The 25,816-nt window shown below is 42.2% G+C and overlaps 1 protein-coding gene across 2 annotated transcripts in view; it reads right to left on the reverse strand.

Annotated features, from left to right (window-relative positions):
- Nucleotides 1–3,695: 3,695 nt before the first annotated feature.
- The window catches only part of LOC137384010 (striatin-interacting protein 1 homolog), a 223,875-nt gene continuing 201,754 nt past the window's right edge, over nt 3,696–25,816 (reverse strand). For both annotated transcript variants that reach the window (XM_068057577.1, XM_068057576.1), the window contains exons 19-21: nt 9,427–9,531; nt 8,498–8,702; nt 3,696–5,031 (exon numbers count right to left, since the gene is read on the reverse strand). In XM_068057577.1, the coding sequence (XP_067913678.1) occupies nt 4,784–5,031; nt 8,498–8,702; nt 9,427–9,531 (558 nt within the window). In that variant the 3' untranslated portion in view covers nt 3,696–4,783. The remainder of the gene's footprint in view (nt 5,032–8,497; nt 8,703–9,426; nt 9,532–25,816) is intronic.

Below are 25,816 nucleotides of genomic sequence, written 5' to 3' on the forward strand. Positions count from 1 at the left end.
CACAGGGAGAACTTGCAAACTCCACACAGGCAGTACCCAGAATCGAACCCGGGTCCTTGGAGCTGTGAGGCTGCAGTGCTAACCACTGCGCCGCCCTAATATATTCTATGTTTCGTCTGATAAAGGCAAGTATCCCATATGCCTTCCTAACCACCTTACCTTATCTACTTGTGCTTTTGCCTTCAGTGATCTATGGACAAGTACACCAAGGTCCCTCTGTACTTCCTAGGGTACTACCATCCATTGTATATTCTCTTACCTTGTTAGTCCTCCCAAAATGCTTCACCTTACACTTCTCAGGATTAAATTCCATTTGCCACTGCTCCGCCCAACTTACCAGCCCATCTATATTGTCCTGTAATCCAAGACATTCCTCATTATTTACGACACCACCCATTTTAGTGTCATCTGTGAACTTACTGATCATACCTCCTATATTCACGTCTAAATTATTAATGTACACTACAAACAGCAAGGGCCCTAGCACCAATCCTTGCGATACACCACTGGTCACAGACTTCCAATAGCAAAGAACAACCCTCCACCATCACCCTCTGTCGCCTGCCACTAAGCCAATTTTGGATCCAATTTGGCAAATTGCCCTGGATCCCTTGGGCTCTTACCTTCTTAACCAATCTCCCATGCGGAGCCTTATCAAAAGCCTTACTGAAGTCCATGTAGACTACAACTGCTTTACCCTCATCTATACATCCAGTCACTGCCTCAAAAAATTCAATTAAGTTAATTAGACATGATCGCACCCTGACAAAGATATGCTATCCCTGATTAATCCCTGCCTCTCCACGTGGAGATTAATCCTGTCCCTCAGAATTTTTTCCAATAGTTTCCCTACCGCTGATGTTAGACTCACGAGCCTGTAATTACCTGGTTTATCCCTGTTATCCTTCTTGAATAATGATACCACATTCACTGTCCTCCAATCTTCTGGTACCTCTCCTGTCGCCAGAGAGAATTTGAAAATTTGTGTCAGAGCCCCTATCTCCTCCCTTGCCCCACCTATCAGCCAGGGATACATCTCATCTGGGCCTGGGGATTTATCCACTTTTAAGCCCGCTAAAACAGCTAATACTTCCTCCCTTTCAATGCTAATATTTTCAAGTATATACAACTTATATGTTCAATATATATATATACAATAAAACCTTGTGTTAAATGTCAATACCTAATATTAGGACAAATCTATATAAAAAAGGAATGCAATGCGATTGTATTCTGTAGGACAGAATGGTCCTATGCATCAAGGGATCTATTTTGTTCCTATGATTGATTTGCTCTTTAAGGTCACATGTGAACATATGTCTACAGTACCTGTCGATTTGTTGTGTACATTAAACAGAGATTTAGGAAGCAATGTGTTACAGCTACATTGAGTAATGTACATCACTGATCTGCAGGGATTAGAGTGAGTTGCATGAAAAAATGAGTTTCTTTAAAACAGAAATCTAAATATGCTGGGATACCGCTAATACATATAGGCCTGGGAATTCTCTAAATTTATCCTGGCCCACATTTCCTAACGCAGATTTTTTTAAAAATTGAATACTGGAATATGGAGATCAGTAAACACCTTAAAAAATAACAGGTTAATGATCCTCAATTGCTGTCTGATTTGCTGCATTTTTGTAGCATTTTCCATTCTTAGTTCTGTTATTTTGATAATTAACAGTGAAGTGATTGCTAGGCAGTTTTGGTCAGATTGCACTGCAATTGTTGAAACTGACCTGCAAAACTAAGATGTTGTGATTAAATCAGGGCAGTCAAGATGCATGTAGGAGTGCACTCCAGGGCAGTGATTTGCTAAATCATTCTCAGTTCAGTGTACCGTCCAAAATTCTCAATTTGTTACCCACATAATAATAGTTAGCTAGGTAACAATAACATTTCACTTACTTTCCCACTCCGATCCCTTTCCAAAGAAGATATTATTGAAAAGCTTTGCGGCCAGTTAAGGTTTTATAATGAACACTGGACTTTGTGACATGATTGCATATTAAAAACTGTGATTTTTAAAAGTTTAAGATGGAGTCAGAGAAGTCAGGTGACCTCACATCAACTTTGTTTAAAGACAAGACAGAAATCTTGGTTACCAGGACAATGGAGAACACAGATCAGACTTTCTTTGAAAAGCAGAGACTGCAGGGGTATAACACCTGAAGAACAATGGGTTTCACCCTCCCAGACTTTAACAAGGAGTCAGTGATTCTGAGCAATGCAAATGTGCATGGCAGCTAACACCTGGAAACAATGAAATGTCCGGGTGGTGCTGCTGAAACTAGACTTATGGACTTTGTACATTGGAAAAGAATAGGCTATTAACTTGCGATTCCAGATAAATTTAAACAGATTTTCTGAAGGCAGACGTGCTGTAGAAAGGAAGACAACCAGCAATGGCAACCTCAAGAGGGAGGGAATACCTCCCTCAGAGAAGACAGATACAGTGAAAGGCTGAGAAGACTTGAACTCGTTTTGAAAATTGAAGTTTGCAGAGAAGTATAAGACCAGCAAGATCACCAGGGATCGCCTTATTCACGGACGCCCAAATTGAAAGTGCTTGGAGAAGCGAGCGAAGAGGGCATTGACTTTGAGAAAGGTCTGGGAGATCCAACCCATTGCAACTGGGAGGAGTTTGGGACTTTTAACCGCAAAGACTTTGCCAAAGAGTGCTGTGTAACATATAAGTGTGGCGTGAGGTTTTCAAGTGTTTCAATAAGTAAAGAAAATACCTTTCTTTGTAATTTGTGCTACTTAAAAAGTACTATTTAGTTAATGGGGATTTCCTTTAGTTTAGTTGTTATAGTAAAAGCCTTAAAAGATGAAATCTTGTCGTGTAATTCTTTAAACTGGTCTAGGGGTTCATATCGCATTTTAACGTTAACGGTCTCACTGAAGTCACAACAGTTTATATTCTGCAATACTGGAAGCAACTCATTTTCTAGTTTGCTTTATAAAAGCTGCAATACCTTAACCTTACGGTTAAGGAAACTTTTCAAAGTATCACAATCGTTCATGTCCCTTTCAATTGTTTTTCACCATAATTGTCATTTTAAGTCACTCAATTTCACTCTGTTGGGTTTTCAAGGATAGGCTCAACTCCTTGACAAGTTCATAACTAGCTTGGTGAGAAAAAGAAATAGTCACATCTCTGCATCACCCTTGATTAAATAATGTATTCAGCAAATTGAGTGACCACAAAAAAGCATCAAACTAAAATACATTATAAAACAGCAATTAATCTTTTAAAAGATCTGTCAAGTAGTGTAATGATTTTCAGTGTGCTTGACATTGGAAAAAGCCCATTCGGAATTAGAATGGGTGTACAGATCACTAAATATGCCTGGACTCTGCATTTAGATCATGAATTGTGCACCAGAAGTAGTGAATGGGAAGCAATCTAACCCATTAGGATTCTATACATTGGGAATGAATGGGAGGGGGTTTGATTCATCAGAATTCTCCCATCAAAATGGGAGTGAATGGGAAGAGTTTAACTCACTGCATTTCTCTACAAATGGTTTGGTCTATTGGAATTCTATAAAGTAGACGTCAACAATAATCTGATCCACTGGAATTCTATATAGTGGGAATAAATGGGTCCCTTGGAATTTTGCTCTTAAAACAGGTGTTTGACTTTGGTCATGACTGTCTAAACAATGCAGAAATACAACACTAAGTCATACAATCAAGATTCAGTTCATTTTGTCCAAGATCTCTGTACTAGGGCCAGAAAACCTTCTTATATATGTAATTAAAAAGGAACAATACAAAGTATACACCAAGACAACAATGCTACAAGTGCTTCAGTTACTGATGTCCCACTATTCAGCTCTTTATGTTTAAGAAGCAAAGGTGAAGGGTTACGACCCATAATACATCTGAAGATGAAGCAAGTACAAGAGGAGATGAAGTGAATCAGGAAGTAGATTTTTAAATTTGATAGATTGCAGGAGTAAGTTGACAAAAAAATGAGGAATTCCACAGTTTTAAGATCCCTGGAGTGAGAAAGTTAATTGTTAGATGCTATGATTATCAAAATTGAGATGCGAGCATGAAAATAAAAAATAATTCGAAGGCAGTCATCTCAAACAGCTTACACTTTCATTCAATGCCAACAATTAAAACAGAAGAAAAAGCTTATGGCAGACCATCCAGAAACAGACCATTAAACAGTAAACGATTCACACATCATTTTCATCTGACCTGAAGCTCAACAGGGATGGTAGCTACTAATTAGTTCCCTTTATTGCCACCTGGGTGCAATTCTTGGTTAATTTTAGCAACAAGTAATAGACACAAGTACAAAGCAGTATTTTACTGCTTTTTCTTCAGATCTACTTGTTCACGACAGCTAGTGAGCAGTCATTTAATTCCCAGTGGCTTAAAATGTACTCAATTGCTCCCCCTTTCAATTTTCTCATCTCTCCTGAAGGCCTTGATTCTTGGAGGTATAGTTGTCCTCTGGTACCTCATCCAAGTACTAGTTCATGTGCGAGTCTAAGCAATTTATTTAACCATAGGAGCCATCACAAGCCCAATGATATCCCTCCCAATGTCCACATAGGCACTTTTCAACAGGTGCTAGGGGTTTGACATTTGGTCTCAGCACCACATATAATAGATGGAAAGAAACTCAGCTATGATTCTCATCAACATGGTGATGAATTTAACAGTACAGTCTCAGCCTACAAAACCTAAGTTCATGAAGACAGTGACTTAACTTATTACACAGTCACAAAACGCATTTGATACAGAATAAAGTTGGAAATTACTGCAGAAGCTCCTCCCAGCTGATTGGCTTCGAGAACACTTCCCTCTCAAGCCAAAGGTCATAGTTCATCTGGAATTCTTCTGGCAGCACCAGCTGCTGTCCCAGGACACTCTGCAAACAGTTATCCACTGGAGCAAAATCAGGATTGCTTGGATTTTTGTCATATCTGCGACTATTAAACCGCTCAATGTTGGCTCTCAATGCACATTCCTCTGCCTGAAAATCCCACGGGCGGGCGTCAAGATCTAAAAATAACATTTTTGAAAATTAGAAAATTAAATTTGAAACTATTTTTTGTTTAAAATGGACTTTGGAAAATCAAGCTTCACGATTTGTCAATTATTTAGCTTTTGATAGGATAGAAAGTCTTCACCATGCAGGTTCGTATGAAGGTAGCCCCTTGACCTCATCATTCCAGAATGCCAACTCCACCATTTTCCCATTAAGCATACAGAGCTAAAAAAAAAATCCACTTGAACTTGCACCTAAATTTAATGTTTCATCTAAATGAATGCAACACCAACCATGTAGCACTACCTTCATATTCCTCTGCAGGGTCAGCCTAGATGATGCATTTCAGCATAATTGGGCTGGAAACCCAGGCAAGTCCTGGATTTCAGTCCGTTCTCTGGCCCCTATATCTCATTGTATACCTTCACCCCAGTCCACGTGAAGGTCTACTGAGGGAGAACTTTACCAAACGGACTGCAGCAGTTCAGGAAGGAGGTTTACAACCACCTTCTCAAGGAGGCATGGGCAATAAATGTTGGCCTGGTCAACGATGCCAATGTCCCACAGAAAGAGTAACTCGAAATAAATTAAGGGTGCAACTCTGGATTCAGCAGATAGTCGAGGTGGGTGATACTGTTTAAGTACTTCATTGGAAAACAGTCAGCTTTGGATGTGGTGTTAAAACAGAACTCAGCTCTGTGTTCTACAGTTCAGGTGCATTTTAAGAATTCTATGGCTTCCTTTCAAGCACAAGTAGTCTCAGTGTCCTGGCCAACATTTATCACTTAACTAACATCCCCAAAACAAATCAAACTGCTATTTGAGAGATCTTGGTGCATACAAATTGGCTACTGCATTGACTTTCATAACAAGTGACTGCACTTCAAAGTAATTCATTGCATGAGTAGCAGTTTGAGTGCTGCGGCAAGGCAATTCTAAGTTTCTCTCTTCTCTGTCTCTTTAATGAATCCATCAATTCTAAAACTATCCCAACCATTGTAGCTTGTAAAGAGGTGATTTACTTGTCAAAAGTAACAGTTATACAGCACAGCAACAGTCCCTTAGGCCCATCGTGTCCATGACGGCCATCAAGCACCTAACTATTCTAATCCCATTTTCCAGCACTTGGCCCGTAGCCTTGTATGCTATGGCATTTCAAGTGCCCATCTAAATACTTTCTAAATGTTGTGAGGGTTCCTGCCTCTACCACCCATTCAGGCAGTGCGTTCCAGATTCAAACCACCCTCTGGGTGAAATTTTTTTCCTCAAATCCCCTCTAAACCTCCTGCCCTTACCTCAAGTCTATGCCCCCTGGTTATTGACCCCTCCGCTAAGGGAAAAAGTTTCTTCCTATCTATCCTATCAATGCCCCTCATAATTTTGTATACTTCAATCATGTCCCCCCCTCAGCCTTCTCTGCTTTAAGAAAAACAACCCTAGCCTATCCAGTGTCTCTTCATAGCTGAAATGCTCCAGCCCAGGCAACATCCTGGTGAATCTCCTCTGCACCCTCTCCAGTGCAATCACATCTTTCCTATAGCGTGGCGACCAGAACTATACACAGTACTCCAGCTGTGGCCTAACTAGCATTTTATACAGCTCCATCATAACTTCCCTGCTCTTATACTCTATGCCTCGGCTAATAAAGGCAAGTATCCCATGTGCCTTCCTAACCACCTTATCTACCTGTGCTGCTGCCTTCAGTGATCTATGGACAAGTACACCAAGGTCCCTCTGACCCTCTGTAACTCCTAGGGTCCTACCATCCATTGTATATTCCCTTGCATTAGTCCTCCCAAAATGCTTCACCTCACACTTCTCAGGATTAAATTCCCTTTGCCACTGCTCTGCCCATTTTACCAGCCCATCTATATCGTCCTGTGATAGAAGACTTTCCTCCTCACTATTTACGACACCACCAATTTTCGTGTCAACTGCGAACTTACTGATCATACCTCCTGTATTCACATCTAAATCATTAATGTTGACGACAAACAGCAAGGGTCCCAGCACGATCCCTGCGGTACACCACTGGTCACAGGCTTCCAATCGCAAAAACATCCCTTGACAACCACACTATACCTCCTGCCACTAAGCCAATTTATCAAATTACCTTGGATCCCATTGGCTCTTACCTTCTTAACCAATCACCCATGCGGGATCTTATCAAAAGCCTTACTGAAGTCCATGTAGACTACATTAACTGCTATACCCTCATCTACACACCGAGTCACCTCCCCAAAAAATTCAATTTGCTAGACATGATCTCCCCTGACAAAGCCATGCTGACCATCCTTGATTAATCCCTGCCTCTCCAAGTGGAGATTAATCCTGTCCCTCAGAATTTTTTCCAATAGTTTCCCCTACCACTGATGTTAGACTCGCTGGCCTGTAATTACCTGGTTTATCCTGGCTACCCTTCTTGAATAATGATACCACATTCGCTACTCGCCAGTCCTCTGGCACCTCTCCTGTAGCCAGGGAGGATTTGAAAATTTGTGTCAGAGCCGCTATCTCCTCCCTTGCCTCACATAACAGTTTGGGGTACATCTCATCTGGGCCTGGGGATTTATCCACTTTTAATCGCGCTAATACCTGCTCCCTTTCAATGCTAATTTGTTCAAGTACATCACAATCCCCCTCCCTGATCTGTACACCTACATCGCCCTTCTCCATAGTGAACACAGATGAAAAGTAATCATTTAAAACCTCACCTCTGTCCTCCGGCTCCACACACAGATTGCCACTTTAGTCCCTAATGGGCCCTACTCTTTCCCTGGCTATCCTCTTGCCCTTGATATACTTATAAAACACCTTGGGATTTTCCTTTATCTTGCTCACCAGTGTTTTTTCATGCCTCCTCTGCGCTCTCAATTACTTTTTAAGTACCCCCCACACTTTCTAGACTCCTCTAGGGCTTCTGCTGTTTTCAGTCCTCTGAATCTGCCATAAGCCTCCTTTTCTCCTTATCCAAGCCTCTATATCCCTTGACATCCAGGGTTCCCTGGACTTGTTAGTCCTACCCTTCACCTTTACGGGAACATGTTGGCTCTGAACTCTCACTATTTCCTTTCTTAATGACGCCCACTGGTCTGATGTAGACTATCCGACAAGTAGCTGCTCCCAGTCCATTTTAGCCAGATCCTGTTTTATCATATTGAAATTGGCCTTCCCCCAATTCAGTATCTTTATTTCCGGTCCATCTTTGTCCTTTTCCATATCTACCTTATGGTTACTATCCCCGAAATGCTCCCCCACTGACACTTCGACCACTTGTATTACTTCATTCCCCAAGATTAGGTCCTTACTGGCCCTTCCCATGTAGAACTTTCTACGTGCTTTCTACATGAACAGATGAGATAATTAACTATAATTAACTATAGCATCAGCCTTTTGATCTCTGTGTAGAAAGAATTAAAGAGAACAAGATTTATATTTCTAATTTGTTACATTACAGAATTGCAAATATGAGCCACATACCATTTCCAAAAGCCCAGTCATCATTCAGTCGATGACGCACCTTTTGGTAGATTGCGGACATTGTCTTCATATTACTCTTCCGCCACTGGCGGCCCAGGTATTTGGTCTGCACCTTCAGCAGCTTCAGAACATATAATTGCATCATGGCTTGTTTCACCTTGAGTGCTCGTTTCAGGATTGGAGCCGACTTAAACACTACCAGCATCTGTATAATGAAGACATGAACTGATACTCACTGAAGGCAATGGACGACAGTATGTCCCCTTTTTAAATGCTCCTCCTTGCAACATAGTATTTTACATATAACCCCATTTCTCAAACTCCAATTTGAGAAGTGCTTAAATTCCCAAATGTGCAGCTACCATAGATTTCTAAAATGATTTTACATTGATAGTTTACAGTTGTTACTTAGTGTTGTAATAAATATTACGGGCCATGGTGAGTCCTCATATCTAGAAGCTGCTGAAAGCCACTTATATGACTTACTGACAAGCATTAAAGTATCCTTTGTCTTTGTCATTCTTCATTGTAAAGATTGAATGTAGTATTTTATTATAAAAACACTGAATGTAACATTGTAGAAAATAGACCTTTTCCAAGGGATCTTTTAACAAACGGAAGGCAAAAGCAATTTCAGGCTCCCTGAGCAATCATTTTCCTTTCCTTTTTAAGGTTTCAGCTTTCACACTGACTGAAATGGCGCCACTCAAATCTCACAACAATGCCAGTATGAAAGAATCAGCATCAGTTAGAGATATGCAGCAAGTGTATCAGCATCTCGACCATGTGTGAATTGGTTGTGTATTTCAAGCACTTGCAACATTGCTCTTTTCATTACTAAGTTTTATTAAAAATAGAGGCTATTGCTTCTACGACCCGAAAGAATTATGAAGTGTTTCTAACTGTAGAGTTGACATCCATAGACGCACCATTGTCCTTGAATGTTTCCATTTGGTCAGTTTATTGAGGATTCGAAGAAGGTTTATGCAGGAAAAGAGATTCCTCCAGCAGAACTGGTTGTTATCACCGGCTTCCTAGATGCGGCAAAAAAAAAATCAATATTAAGGACTCTCAGTCAAAGAAACCAAAATATGTCACTAAGCAGCTGACAACAGTTAAGGAGGGAACATTTTTAACTATCTTGGTTCCATAAGATATATTTTTCAAGACAGACTTTGTATTTACACAAATATAGCAGTGTCTCACTATAAAATTTCTCTGATAGACTGCTCAAGATCTCAATGGAAGAACTATTCAGTGCCATTAGTAAAGGAATGGCTGAACATTGCTGTTCCATCTACTTGAAATGTGGAAAAACAAACATTAGAGATTGCATCCTTCAAAATGGGTTGTGTCTGAAAAGAGCACTTCTCAGCTGTGCAAAACTGGGTGAAGGGCTGATAGTTGCAGCTTTGTAACTGGTGGTGATAGTGCTAGCAACAGGAGCTATTTGAGAAGATAAATTGGATGAATCGATTTAAGTGTGACAACACTATATATAAGCACTGCTATGAACACCTCAAGGAATCTCAAATTTCTAAGTTGTCACTGGACTATTTTCAATTTTACCAAAATTATCCTAAATCCCAAGATTTAATTTTCTCAGCTTTGAAGGTGTTAAAAATTGTAACAAAGAAGTTGTAAGGTGTATAAATTTCACCAGTGAACCAACCTAACATCTACATGACAATTTTAGTCCCCAAACTAATTTTTGTGGCCAATAATTTCAGTAGTTACACAGTTTGCAAGTGATCACTATAATAGATTCTACTGTATGGTGGATTCAATTTAAACGTGCATTGTTATTAATTCCTTCATAGAGAAACTCAGACGTTCTTACATGTGGCACCCAAATACACATTTGCAGAGCGACTATTGCAGATACTTTTACAATGAATAAAGTTACGTTCAGATGAGGAAGGCCTTTCCACTCATCTAGCTTATCATTCCCAATCAAAGCATGTAAATCAAGATCATGGGATAAGACCGAGGAAGATTATATGAGCAATCTTTGCTTATCTGCTAAGAACTCAAAGTTCTGCTATTGCGAATTCTAATAGTTTTTCAACTCCACCTTCCTATCCGGGATTCCATTGTGTGTGGAAGAGAACACCATTGGTTCTAGGTTTGGCTTTTACTAGTTTAAACGTGACCCTCGTCTTATTCTCACCATTTCCCTCATCTACCTTTTCAAGAAGATTTACAATATTGTACAATCTCTAATATCATAGTTTTTTTTTGTTCATGGCATGTGACTATTGCTGGCAAGGTCAGCATTTGTTGCCCACCACGAACTGCCCTCGAGAATGTGGTGGTGAGCCGCCTTCTTGAATTGCTACAGTCCATGTGGTGTAGGTACACCCACAGGGCTGTTAGGAAGGGAGTTCCAGGTTTATGGCCCAGCAACAGTGAAGGAACAGCGATATAGTACCAATTTAGGAAATAGCACAGTTTAGAGGAGTACTTGCAGGTGCTGGTGTTCCCAAGCGTCGGCTGCCATAGTTCTTCTAGGTGGCAGAGGTCGCGGGTTTGAAATCTGCTGCGGAAGGAGCCTTGATGAGTTGCTGCAGTGCATCTTGTGGATGGTACACACTGCTGCCACTGTAGGTCGGTGGTAGAGGGAGTGAATGGGGTGTTGATGAAGCTGGCTGCTTTGTCCAGGATGGTGTCGACCTTCGAGTATTGTTGGAGTCAGGCAAGTGGAGAAATTCCATCACACTCCTGGCGTGCCTTGTTGGTGGTGGAGAGACTTTGGGGAATCAGGTGGTGAGTTACGCACCACAGAATTTCCAGCCTCTGACCTGTTCTTGTAGCCACACCATTTATGTGGCTGGTCCAGTTAAGTTTCTGGTCAATGGTAACTTAAGATATTAATGGTGTGGGATTCAGCGACAGTAATCAGCAACGCACCAAGACCCCACAGACAGCACCTTCCAAACCCGCGATCTCTACCAACGAGAAGGACAAGGGCAGCAAATGCATGGGAACACCGCCACCTACAAGTTCCCCTCCAAGTCACACACCATCCTGACTTGGAACTATATTGTCGTTCCTTCACTGTCGCTGGGTCAAAATCCTGGAACTCCCTTCCTAACAGCACTGTGAGTATACCTACCCCACATGGACTGCAGCGGTTCAAGAAGGCAGCTCACCACCACCTTCTCAAGGGCAATTAGGAATGGGCAATAAATGCTGGCCTGGCCAGTGACACCCACATCCCATAAATGAATAAAAAAAGCAATGAATTTCAAGGATGGGTAGATTCTGTCCTGTTGGAGATAGTCATTGGCTGGCACTAGTGTGTCATGAATGTTACTCGTCACTTATCAGCCCAAGCCTGAGTGTTGCCCAGGTCTTACTGCATGTGGACATTGATTGCTTCAGTATCTGAGGAGTCACGAATGGTGAACATTGTGCAATCATCAGCGAACATCCCCACTTCTGACCTTATACAGAGGGAAGGTCATTGATGAAGCAATTGAAGATGGTTGTGCCGAGGACACTACCCTGAGGAACTCTGCTGTGATGTCCTGGGGTTGAGATGATTGACCTCCAACAACCACAACTATCTTCCTTTGTGTTGGGTATGACTCCAACTAGTGGAGAGTTTCCCCGATTCCCACTGACTTCAATTTTGCTAGGGCTCCTTGATACCACACTTGGTCAAATGCTGCCCTGAAGACAAGGTCAGTCACGCGCACCTCTGGAACTCTGCTCTTTTATCCATGTTGCGACCAAGGCTGTAACGAAGTCTGGTGCCAAGTTCCCCTGGTGGAACCCAAACTGAGCATTGGTAAACAGGTTATCGCTGAGCAAGTGCTTCTCGATAGCACTGTCAATGACACCTTCCATCACTTTGCTGATAATTGAGAGTAGGCTAATGGGCCATAATTTGCTGGATTGGATTTGTCCTGCTTTTTGTGGACAGGTTCTACCTGGGCAATTTTCCACATTGTTAAGTAGATGCCAGTGTAAAAGCTGTACTAGAACAGCTTGGCTAGGGGCATAGCTAGTTTTAGAGCATGCGGTCATTGCTACAGCTGGGATGTTGTCAGGGCCAATAGCCTTTGCTGTATCCAATTGTTACGAACACTGGATTTTGTAACATGATTATGTTTTAAATGGCCTTCCATTGCTCCCAGCTGTTAACAGCTGCGTGGCACATTTGCAGATTCAGAATCACAGACTCCCTGGCCTGCGATCCAAAAGTCTGGGAGGGTAAAATCCATTGTTCTTCAGGTGTTACCCCTGCAATCTGTTTTTTTTCAAAACAAAAGTCTTTGATCTGTGTTCTCTGTTGTCCTGGTACAAGACTTCCATCTTGTCCTTTCGCAAAGTGGATATGAAGTCACCTGACCTTCCGGACTCCATCTTAAACTTTTAAAAATCACAAACCCATTTTGAAAGTTGAAGCTTGCAGAGAAGTAGGATCACCAGGAATTGCCTTATTCTCGGATGCCCAGGTCTGAACTGCTCAGAGAGGTGAGCACAGAGGACACTGAGTTTTAAAAAGATCTGGGAGATCCAATCCATTGCTACTGGAAGGAGTTTGGGGCTTTTAACCACAAATGATTTTGCCATCAAAAAGGATTGTGCAAGGTTTAAATGTGGTGTGAATTTTAATAAGAAACTATCTTTATTTGTAATCTGCAGTATCAACTTACGAAGTACTTTTTAGTTAATGGGGATTTCTTTTAGTTTAGTTTTTGTAATAAAAATCTTAAAATGTGAAACCTTGTGTAATTCTTGAAATTGGTCTTGGGGTTCATATCAAGTATTTTTCACATTAACAATCTCACTGAGGCCTTCAGCTATTTCTTGTTATCACGTGGAGTGAATCAAATTGCCATCTGTGGTGCTGGAGACCTCGAGAGGCTAAGATGGATCATCTATTTAGCACCTCTAGCTGAAGATCGCTGTAAATGTTTCAGCCTTGTCTTTGGCACTGATGTGCTGTGCTCCCCCATCATTGAGGATGGGAATGTTTTAGAACCTCCTCTGGTTAGTTGTTTAATTGTCTACTACAATTCACAATTGGATTTAGCAGGATTGTACAGCTTTGATCTGATCCACTGGCTGTGGGATCGTTTTGCTCTATCATATGCTGTAACCACTGTTTAGCATACATGTAGTCCTGTGTTGTAGCTTCATCAGTTTGAAGTCCCTTTGGACCTCTATTGGTTTTAGCTTTTTAACATTTACAAAGTACTCTGATCTATCATTTTTTAACTCTGAAGTGCGTGACCTCACACTTGTCTACATTGAAATCTATTTGCCAAGTTTTGCTCATCGCTTAATCTATTAATATTGCTTTGCAATTAGGTGCTTCCATCTGCACTGCTTACAAGTCGTCCATCTTTGTATCACCGACAATCTTGGATATGTGATCTCTATGCGGTCATCTAAGTCGTTAATAAATATGGTGAATAGCTGAGACCCCAACACAGACCCTTGTAGGACAACATTACATCCTGCCAGCTATGCGGCCCATCTCCACAGGACTGGAGACATTTTCTTTGTGCCCAGAATGGCCAGGAACAGTTTCTGCCACTTAATCCTCAAAGTTAAGCTCAAAGGTATTCCAATTATTTGTATCAACATTCAGTTCCTTTTAGTGATTATAAAAAATACTTTGTAATTTTTTTATAACACATTTTAAGTTTTTTTCTCAATACTTAAATTAGTAATTCCTCTGCAAAGTTAAGGCATGCTAAAGTTTGCTTCATCATGTCTCAAATGTTTTAAACTGCTTCAAATGTTGGCTCTGATGTGAAATTCTGGGTATATAATCAAAAAAAATTATATTTATAGAACATCCCATCATACTTCTCAAACATCTCAAAAGGGCAGCACAGTGGTTAGCACCGTAGCCTCACAGCTCCAGCGACCCGGGTTCGGTTCTGGGTACTGCCCGTGTGGAGTCTGCAAGTGGGTTTCCTCCGGGTGTTCCGGTTTCCTCCCACATGCCAAAGACTTGCGGGTTGATAGGTAAATTGGCCATTGTAAAAACATTGCCCTAGTGTAGGTAGGTGGTAGGAGAATTGAGGGAAGGTGGGGATGTGAGAGGGAAAATATGGGATTAATGTAGGATTAGTATAAATGGGTGGTTGATGGTCGGTGCGGATTCGTTGGGCCGAAGGGCCTCGATCGGTGCTGTATCGCTCTATGACTATGCTTCATGTACAATAGATGAATTATGCAGTGACTTATGCCAGGGAAATCATTTGACTTTCAATAATTTTAAATAACTTGGTAGCACAAAACAAATAAAATGGAGGATGCATCATGGTAAGCACTCTGTGATTAATGAAACGCACGCTTGGTTTTGTTGTCAATCCTTACATCAACAAGTTGACTCATCTGAGCATGGTCAGTCTTAGTGATCACAAAGTATCCTCATTTGGCAGAACCATGTCTGATTTCTTTGCATCACTACACATCAAATTGGTATGGCAATATCACGTCAATATTATAACACATGGGTCTAGATCATCTGACGCAGCTATAAACCAGCAGAGTTGAGGAGGGACATCCACATGCTGCCATCATGCACCCTGATGCTGCAACATTCTCTAGGCTTACAGTCACCTGAATAATTTTATTGTGTTATTAATGGTTGTTTCATTGTCATAGTACATGAGCAAAATCACCATGTCCCTGGATTGATCTACCAACAGATCCATGGTTAGAATCATATGGCACAGATGGAGGCCATTCACCATAGCCCTATAAATGTTGTCCTTTGCAAGTATTCATACAATTCCCTTTTGAAAGTTACTACTGAATCTGCTTCCACTGCCTTTTCAGCGAGCACATTCCAGATCATAAACAACTTGCTGTGTCAGACATATTCTCCCTCCTCTGGTTCTTCTGTCAACTCTTCTACCACTAGAAACAGTTTCTCATTTATTTTATCAAAACCTCTTATAATTTTGAACACCTCTATTAAATCGCCCTGTAAGATTATTAGATTACTAAAAGCTACTAACCAGAGTACTAAATCTAGCTATCAACTATCAATTGACTTATTGCAAACTAACATTTAGCTTTATTAGAAACCTTTGTTGTAGTATAAACTTAGGAAATAGGGCACAGTATAGATGCCAAGGTAGAGGGATTCTGGGAGATTATGTCAAGTTTTAAAATGCTTACTTGCAATAAAAGGGTGAGCCCTTGAGAGCAGTCAGTGAAAACAGCTTCTGTGTAGTGAGATAAGGAACCTCGAAATGTAAAAACATTGAGATAAAGTAGTCAACACAAAGGGGTACTACTTGTGCAAATTCGAAAGGTTAGCAACCATCACAAAATGATCCTTGGTTGGTTAAGAAAGGCACCCTTTAATGCAAAACTAATTACTGATTGGGAGAGGGAAAGAATAATTGGAAAGCTGCCAGATTAAAAGTCTCGTCTTTGACACTATACAGTAGAGAATTTTTGAACAAGAAACATGACAGACCGACCAAAAACTGCGAAAGAAAGAGCTGTGCGCTCTGCCGTCCAGTCTTTAATATGGGCAATATCTGTGTTAGGCTGTTAATCACTGTCTGAGTTTGAGACTATGGTATATCTGAAAACTTAAACTTGTCTTTACCTTTATCTCAATAAAGTTGATTCATAACAAGCTTTGTGCTGCCAAGTCTGTTCCCACCTTAAAAGGGGGTATAAATCACCCCTATCTTATCAAATCATACATTCTTACAACCCAGATGGGGCTTGGCACATTGTGAACGTTTTTTGGGAGGAAAGGAGGATCTCAAGTTCGCGAGACTGGCTAACACGTCTTGGGAGGGAAAACCCTTTTGCGGAGTATGGAGACCTTAACGGACTCACCAGTCATCAAAGGCACTTATACGAGAATATATAAAGGGAATAAGTCATGTTGTCTGAAGATGTTAAACTGGTCTTCAAGGAGAAATACAAGGAAGTTATAGAGTTCATTCAAGATAAGATAGGCCAGAAGTAGTTAAAGATAGAGAATGCAAAAAAACCTTCTGACTTACAGCATTCAGCAGATCCAAGAGACCGCTAATCAGAAAGATAAAGAGTTTGAGCGACTGAATCGGGGATTAGAGATTTGGAGCTGTGCCACAAGCTCTGTTACAACAGCAACAAGTCTCTAACTTGAACGCTGGCGCAGCCATGATTGACTCTCAGGAAAATAAAAGTCAGTTGAAACAACAGGAAGATGAGAATGAGCATTTAAAAAAAAAAGATTTGGAACTTTGAATTCATAACCCATTACAGAAATCAATACTTTATTTATTTATTTAGAGATACAGCACTGAAACAGGCCCTTCAGCCCACCGAGTCTGTGCTGACCATCCGCCACCCATTTATACTAATCCTACATTAATCCCATATTCCTACCACATCCCCTCAATTCCCCTACCACCTACCTACACTAGGGGCAATTTACAATGGCCAATTTACCTATCAACCTGCAAGTCTTCAGCTGTGGCAGGAAACCGGAGCACCCGGCGGAAACCCACACGGTCACAGGGAGAACTTGCAAACTCAACACAGGCAGTACCCAGAATCGAACCCGGGTCACTGGAGCTGTGAGGCTGCGGTGCTAACCACTGCGCCGCCCCAACTTCTAAGTTATTTGGAATTAAGAAAGTGTGATTGTTGAGCCTGTTCATTCCAATTTAAGATTGTGCACCCAGAAATGTGATATAAAAATTTAATTATATTTTAAATTAAAGATGCTGGTGTGGTGTTTTATTTTTATTTTAAAAGTTGCTTTGCAAGTGTGAAAAGGTATGCACAATTTTCTAAGAGATAAGCTTCAGCCTTGAAAGCTTGAAGATGCCTGGCAGAAAACCAATTTGAAGTTTTAAAACACTTTGCTTTAATTGCATGAAAGTTTCTATTCTGCTGTTCCTTTTTTTGCAGTTTAAATTAGACATGTCTTACTGACACGGAACATCTTGGAAGCATTGTGAACTGTGAAGAGGATAGTGGAGAACTCCAATAGGACACAGATAGGTTGGTGGAAAGGGCAGGCAGGTGACAGATGAAGTTCAATGCAGAGAAATGTGAAGTGATTCATTTTGCTTGGAAGAACACGGAGAGACAATATAAAACAAAGGGTATAATTCTAATCGGGGTGCAGGAGCAGAGGGACCTGGTGTATATGTGCATAAGTCATTGCAGCAGCTTTTTCGGAAGCAGAGGCAGTGCGAGCGAGTGACCAGCTGGGAAGTCAGTTTCAGCCTAAAGTAGATTACCGTTTGTTTCTGTGGAACAGGGGACTGCTGGGTAAGTAAAAACTTATATATTTGGGCAGTGGCTGAACCCGAGACACTACACATGTAGTGTCTCCTACCCGCCCTCCTCCTCTAACCAAAAAAAAGGACTCTGGTGTGTTGATAAGGTAAGCTTTTTTATTTCTTCTGTATCGTGTTATTGGTTAAAAATTTACTTTCTTTTTTTACTTACTTCTTTTGATTTATCTATTAATTGGTTATTTGAAAAAGATCATAGCAGAGAAGTATCAAAGTATTTAACTCATAAATTTATATAAAGTAATAAAGTAATTAACTAAGTAGAGATGGCTGGGCAGGTGATGTGCTGTAGCTGTATGATGTGGGAGCTGGCTGACCCCATTGTGAACGGCAGGGACCACATCTGCAGCAAGTGTTGGTTGCTGGAAGAGCTCCAGCTCAGAGTTGATGATCTGGAATCTGAGCTTCAAACACTGCGGCACATCCGGGAGGGGGAGAGTTACCTAGACGTTTTGTTTCAGGAGGCAGTCACACCTGGTAGATTAAGTAATTCAAATTCAGTTAATGATCAGGGACAACAGGGTGTGATTGCAAGTGAGGCAGGTAGGGGGATCCTGAGTTCAGGAGTGGAGGAGCCTCAGCCTTTGACCTTATCCAACAGGTACGAGATACTTGCTCCCTGTGTGGATGAGGAAAAGGGCTGCGGGGAGGATGAGCCAACTGACCATGGCACCATGGTGCAGAAGGCCATTCAAGAGAGGGGAGCAAAAAGACAAGTGGTAGTTATAGGGGATTCTATAATTAGGGGGATAGATAGTATCCTTTGCAAGCCGGATCGGAAGACCCGCATGGTGTGTTGCCTGCCCGGTGCCAGGGTGCAGGACATCTCTGACCGGCTTGAAAGGATATTGGAGCGGGAGGGGGAGGATCCAGTTGTTGTGGTCCACGTTGGGACTAACAACATAGGCAAGGCTAGGATGGAGGACCTGTTTGGGGATTATAAAGCACTAGGAGCGAAATTAAGGAACAGGTCCTCGAGGGTCACAATCTCCGGATTACTGCCCGAGCCACGTGCACATTGGCTTAGGGATAAGAATATTAGGGAAGTAAACACGTGGCTAAGGGAGTGGTGTGGTAAAGAGGGGTTCCATTTCATGGGGCATTGGCATCAGTTTTGGAACCGGGGGGATCTGTACCGATGGGACGGTCTCCACCTGAAACGATCTGGAACCAGTGTTCTAGCTAAACGGATAAATAGGGTGGTCTCTAGGACTTTAAACTAGTGACTCGGGGGGGAAGGGAAAACGACAGGGAGTATGATGATAAATAAAAAGGTAAGCAGCAGGCTAACATGTGTGCAGGAGGGTTTAAGTTCAAGGCAGACGATGAAAGAAGCAGAAAGGAAGGATAACTCAGGAGTTATTATTAGAGATGTTGGGCATCATGAGGGTAAGAAAGCTAGCATAAAGGCACTTTACCTGAATGCTCGTAGCATTCGTAACAAGGTTGATGAGTTAACGGCACAAATCATCGCGAATAAATATGATTTGGTAGCCATTACGGAGACATGGTTACAGGTTGGTCACGACTGGGAGTTAAATATCCAGGGGTACCAGACTATTCGGAAGGACAGACAGGATGGTAAGGGAGGTGGTGTAGCTCTGATACTCAAGGACGACATCAGGGCGGTGCTGAGAGATGATATAGGTTCTATGGAGAATGAGGTTGAATCCATTTGGGTGGAAATTAGAAACTCTAAGAAGAAAAAGTCATTGATAGGCGTAGTCTATAGGCCACCAAATAATATCACATTGGGGCGCGCAATAAACAAAGAAATAACTAATGCCTGTAAAAATGGTACGGCAATTATCATGGGGGATTTTAATCTACATGTAGATTGGTCGAACCAGCTCAGTCAGGGTAGCCTTGAGGAGGAATTCGTTGAGTGTATCCGTGATAGTTTTCTTGAACAGTATGTAATGGAACCGACGAGGGAGCAAGCTATCCTAGATCTAGTACTGTGTAATGAGACAGGAATAATTAATGACCTCATGGTTAGGGATCCTCTTGGAAGGAGTGATCACAGTATGGTTGAATTTAGAATACAGACGGAGAATGTGTAGATAAAATCCAATACCAGGGTCCTGTGCTTGAACAAGGGGGACTACAATAGAATGAGGGAGGACTTGGCTAAAGTGGACTGGAAACAAAGATTTTACGGTGGGACAGTTGACGAGCAGTGGAGGACTTTCAAAGCAATTTTTCAAAGTGCTCAGCAAAAGTATATTCCAGTGAAAAGGAAGGACTGGAAGAAAAGGGGTAATCTGCCATGGGTGTCTAAGGAAATAAGGGAGGCTAGCAAATTGAAAAAGAAGGCATACAAAGTGGCCAAAAGCAGCATGAAACTAGAAGATTGGGAAAACTTTAAAGGTCAACAGAAAGCTACAAAAAGAGCTATAAAGAAAAGGAAGATGGAACATGAGAAAAAACTAGCACAGAATATAAAGACAGATAGCAAATGTTTCTATAAATATATAAAGCGAAAAAGAGTGGCTAAAGTAAACGTTGGTCCTTTAGAGGATGAGAAGGGGAATTTAGTTATGGGATATGATGAAATGGCCGAGACATTGAACAGGTATTTTGTATCGGTCGTCAGTGGAGGACATTAATAACATGCCAGTAACTGACAAAGAGACGACCGTAGGGGAGGACCTGGGAACAATCATTATTACGGAAGAGGTAGTGTTGGGCAAACTAATGGAGCTAAGGATTGATAAGTCTCCTGGCCCTGATGGAATGCATCCCAGGGTACTAAAAGAGATGGCGGGAGAAATAGCAGGTGCACTGACGGTAATTTTTCAAAATTCGCTGGACTCGGGTAGTCCCAGCAGATTGGAAAACAGCAGATGTGATGCCACTGTTTAAAAAGGGAGGTAGACAAAAGATGGGGAATTATAGACCAGTTAGCTTAACCTCTGTAGCGGGGAAGATGCTTGAGTCTATTATCAAGGAAGAAATAGCAGGGCATCTCGATAGAAATTGTCCCGTTGGGCAGACGCAGCATGGGTTCATGAAGGGCAAGTCATGCTTGACAAAATTTTTGGAATTCTATGATGACATTACAAGCAATGGGGGACAATGGGGACCCAGTGGATGTGGTGTACCTAGATTTCCAAAAGGCCTTCGACAAGGTGCCGCACAAGAGGCTGCTGCATAAGATAAGGATGCATGGCGTCAGGGGTAAAGTATTAGCATGGATAGAGGATTGGTTGACTAACAGGAAGCAGAGAGTGGGGATAAATGAGTGCTATTCTGGTTGGCAATCAATCAGTCACTAGTGGTGTGCCTCAGGGATCGGTGTTGGGACCGCAATTATTTACAATTTATATAGATGATTTGGAGTTGGGGACCACGTGTAGGGTGTCAAAGTTTGCAGATGACACTAAGATGAGTGGCAGAGCAAAGTGTGCAGATGACTGTGAAACCTTGCAGAGGAACATAGATACATTGAGTGAGTGGGCAAAGGTCTGGCAGATGGAATACAATGTTAATAAATGTGAAGTCATTCATTTCAGTAGGAGTAACAGTAAAAAGGATTATTACTTGAATGGTAAAAAGTTGCAGCATGCTGCTATGCAGAGGGACCCAGGTGTCCTTGTGCATGAATCGCAGAAGGTTGGTCTGCAGGTACAGCAAGTAATTAGGAAGGTAAATGGAATTTTGTCCTTCATTGCTAAAGGGATTGAGTTTAAAAGCAGAGAGGTTATGTTGCAGCTGTATAAGGTACTGGTGAGGCCGCACCTGGAGTACTGTGTGCAGTTTTGGTCTCCTTACTTGAGAAAGGATATACTGGCACTGGAGAGGGTGCAGAGGAGGTTCACTAGGTTGATTCTGGAGTTGAGGGGGTTGGCTTATGAGGAGAGACTGAGTAGATTGGGATTATATTCATTGGAGTTCAGAAGAATGAGGGGGGGATCTTATAGAAACATATAAAATCATGAAGGGAATAGATAAGATACAAGTAGAGAGGATGTTTCCACTGGCAGGTGAAGCTAGGACAAGAGGGCATAGCCTCAAGATTAGAGGGAGCAGATTTAGGACTGAATTAAGAAGGAACTTCTTCACCCAGAATTCCTTGCCCAGTGAAGTAGTTGACGCTTCTTCAGTAAACGTCTTTAAAGCTAAGGTAGATATCTTTTTGAACAATAAAGGAATTAAGGGATACGGTGGGAGCGCGGGTAAGAGGATTTGAGTCCACGAAAAGATCAGCCATGATCTTATTGAATGGCGGAGCAGGCTCGAGGGGCCGAACGGCCTACTCCTGCTCCTAGTTCTTATGATCTTATGATCTATTGAAGGTGGCAGGGCAGGTTGAGAGAGCGGTTAATAAAGCATACAGTATCCTGGGCTTTATTAATAGGTGCACAGAGTACAACAGCAAGGAAGTTATGTTGAAATTGTATAAGACACTAGCTCGGCATCAGATGGAGAATTGAGTCCAGATCTGGGCACCGCACTTTTGGAAAAATGGGGGGCATTGGAGAGAGTACAGAAAAGGTTCACGAGCCTGGTTCCAGAGACGAGGACCTTCAGTTATGAAGGTAGTTTGGAGAAGTTAGGGCTATTTTCCTTGGAGAAGAGGCAGCCTTATTGTCTACTTCTGCTCCTATTTCTTGTGTAGTGAGAGGTGATTTGATAGAGGTATTCAAAAGCATGAGGGGTATGGACAGATAGAAACAGTTTCCACTCGTGAAAGGATAGAGAACAAGAGGGCATAGATTTAAAGTATTTGGTAAAAGGAGCAAAAGTGACATGAGGAGAAACTTTTTCATACAGAGAGTGGTTTAGGTCTGGAATGCACTGTCTGTGAGTGTAGTGGAGGCAGGTTCAAATCAAGCATTCAAAAGGGAATTAGACAGTTCTATGAAAAGGAAGAATGTGCAGGGTTAAGGGGAGAAGGTGGGGGAATGGAACCGAGTAAACTGCTCTTTCAGATAGCCGGTGTGAACACAATGGGCCAAATGGCCTCCTTCTGCACTCCAACAATTCTGTGATTTTGTGAATTGGAGAATAATTTAAGGGAGGGAAAGGATAAATAAAGGAGATATGGGAAAGTAAAAGCAAAATACTGCGGATGCTGGAAATCTGAAATAAAAACAAGAAATGCTGGAAATACTCAGCAGGTCTGGCAGCATTGGTGGAGAGAGAAGCAGAGTTAACATTTCAGATCAGTGACCCTTCTTCAGAACTGGCAAATATTAGAAATGTAAAAGGTTATAAGCAAGTAAAGCAGGGGTGGGGCAAGAGATAACAAAGGAGAAGGTGTAGATAGGACAAGGTAACAGAATAGCTGACCAGAAGGTCGTTGAGCAAAGGCAAACAATATGTTAATGGTGTGTTGAAAGACAAAGCATTAATACTGAAGGGGGAGGGTGAACAGCCAGTTGTCATTGTGCACATAGGCACCAATGATATAGGTTAAAAACGGGATGAGGTCCAACAAGCAGAATTTAGGGAGTTAGGAGCCAAGTTAAAAAGTAGGACCTCAGAGGTAGTGATCTCAGGATTGCGACCAGTGCCACGTGCTAGTCAGAGTAGAAATGAAAGAATAGTCAGGATGAATGCGTGGCTTGAGAGATGGCGCAGGAGGGAGGGGTTCAGATTTTTGGGACACTGGGACCGGTTCTGGGGGAGGTGGGACTATTACAAATTGGATGGTCTACACCTGGGCCGGACTGGAACCAATGTCCTTGGGGGTGCTTTTGCTAACTCTGTTGGGGAGGGTTTAAACTAATGTGGCAGGGGGGTGGGAACCAAATGAGGTCAGTGGACAGTAAGGAGGTAGTAACTAAAGCCTGTAAGCAACCAGATAATGAAGTCAGCGTGACTAAGGGAAAGAGCAGGCAGCGAGCAGATCATGAACGCAAAGGGACTGGTGGTCTGAGGTGCATTTGTTTTAATGCAAGAAGTGTAGCAGGTAAGGCAGATGAACTTAGGGCTTGGATTAGTACATGGGAGTATGATGTTATTGCTATTACTGAGACTTGGTTGAGGGAAGGGCAACTAAATATCCCAGGATATCGATGTTTCAGGCAGGATAGAGAGGGAGGTAAAAGAGGTGGAGGAGTTGCATTACTGGTCAAAGAGGATATCACAGCTGTGAAGGAGGGCACTATGGAGGACTCGAGCAGTGAGGCAATATGGGCAGAACTCAGAAATAGGAAGGGTGCGGTAACAATGTTGGGGCTGTACTACAGACCTCCCAACAGCGAGCGTGAGATAGAGGTACAAATGTGTAAACAGATTATGGAAAGATGTAGGAGCAACAGGGTGGTGGTGATAGGAGATTTTCATTTTCCCAACATTGACTGGGATTCACTTAGTGCTAGAGGTCTAGATGGAGCAGAATTTGTAAGGAGCATCCAGGAGGGTTTCCAGAGCAGTATGTAAATAGTCCAACTCGGGAAGGGGCCATACTGGACCTGGTTTAGTTTTAGTTTTTAGTTTTAGTGATCCAGCACTGAAACAGGCCCTTCGGCCCACTGGGTCTGTGCCGACCATCAACCACCCATTTATACTAATCCTACACTAATCCCATATTCCTACCACATCCCCACCTGTCCCTATATTTCCCTACCACCTACCTCTACTAGTGGCAATTTATAATGGCCAATTTATCTACCAACCTGCAAGTCTTTTGGCTTGTGGGAGGAAACCGGAGCACCCGGAGAAAACCCACGCAGACACAGGGAGAACTTGCAAACTCCACACAGACAGTACCCAGAACTGAACCCGGGTCGCTGGAGCTGTGAGGCTGCGGTGTTAACCACTGCGCCACTGTGTCGCTCATGGGGGAATGAGCCCGGCCAGGTGGTTGAAGTTTCAGTAGGGGACTACTTTGGGAATAGTGATCACAATTCCCAAAGTTTTAGAATACTCATGGACAAAGACGAGAGTGGTCCTAAAGGAAGAGTGCTAAATTGGGGGAAGGCCAACTATACCAAAATTCGGCAGGAGCTGGGGAATGTAGATTGGGAGCAGCTGTTTGAAGGTAAATCCACATTTGATATGTGGGAGGCTTTTAAAGAGAGGTTGATTAGCGTGCAGGAGAGACATGTTCCTGTGAAAATGAGGGATAGAAATGGCAAGATTAGGGAACCATGGATGACAGGTGAAATTGTGAGACGAGCTAAGAGGAAAAAGGAAGCATACATAAGGTCTAGGCGGCTGAAGAAAGATGAAGCTTTGGAAGAATATCGGGAATGTAGGACCAATCTGAAACAAGGAATTAAGAGGGCTAAAAGGGGTCATGAAATATCTTTAGCAAACAGGGTTAAGGAAAATCCCAAAGCCTTTTATTCATATATAAGGAGCAAGAGGGTAACTAGAGAAAGGATTGGCCCACTCAAGGACAAAGGGGGAAAGCTATGCATGGAATCAGAGAAAATGGGTGAGATTCTAAACGAGTACTTTGCATCAGTATTCACCGAGGAGAGGGACATGACGGATGTTGAGGTTAGGGACAGATGTTTGATTACTCTAGGTCAAGTCGGCATAAGGAGGGAGGAAGTGTTGGGTATTCTAAAAGGCATTAAGGTGGACAAGTCCCCAGGTCCGGATGGGATCTATCCCAGGTTACTGAGGGAAGCGAGAGAGGAAATAGCTGGGGCCTTAACAGATATCTTTGCAGCATCCTTAAACATGGGTGAAGTCCCGGAAGACTGGAGAATTGCTAATGTTGTCCCCTTGTTTAAGAAGGGAAGCAGGGAAAATCCAGGTAATTATAGACCGGTGAGCCTGACGTCAGTGGTCGGGAAGCTGCTGAAGATGATACTGAGGGATAGGATCTATTCCCATTTGGAAGAAAATGGGCTTATCAGTGATAGGCAACATGGTTTTGTGCAGGGAAGGTCATGTCTTACCAACTTAATAGAATTCTTTGAGGAAGTGACAAAGTTGATTGATGAGGGAAGGGCTGTCGATGTCATATACATGGACTTCAGTAAGGCGTTTGATAAGGTTCCCCATGGTAGGTTGAAGGAGAAAGTGAAGTCACATGGGGTCCAGGGTGTACTAGCTGGATAGATAAAGA

This window comes from Heterodontus francisci, chromosome 25 (assembly GCF_036365525.1).
Source record: "Heterodontus francisci isolate sHetFra1 chromosome 25, sHetFra1.hap1, whole genome shotgun sequence".
Lineage (NCBI taxonomy): Eukaryota > Metazoa > Chordata > Chondrichthyes > Heterodontiformes > Heterodontidae > Heterodontus > Heterodontus francisci.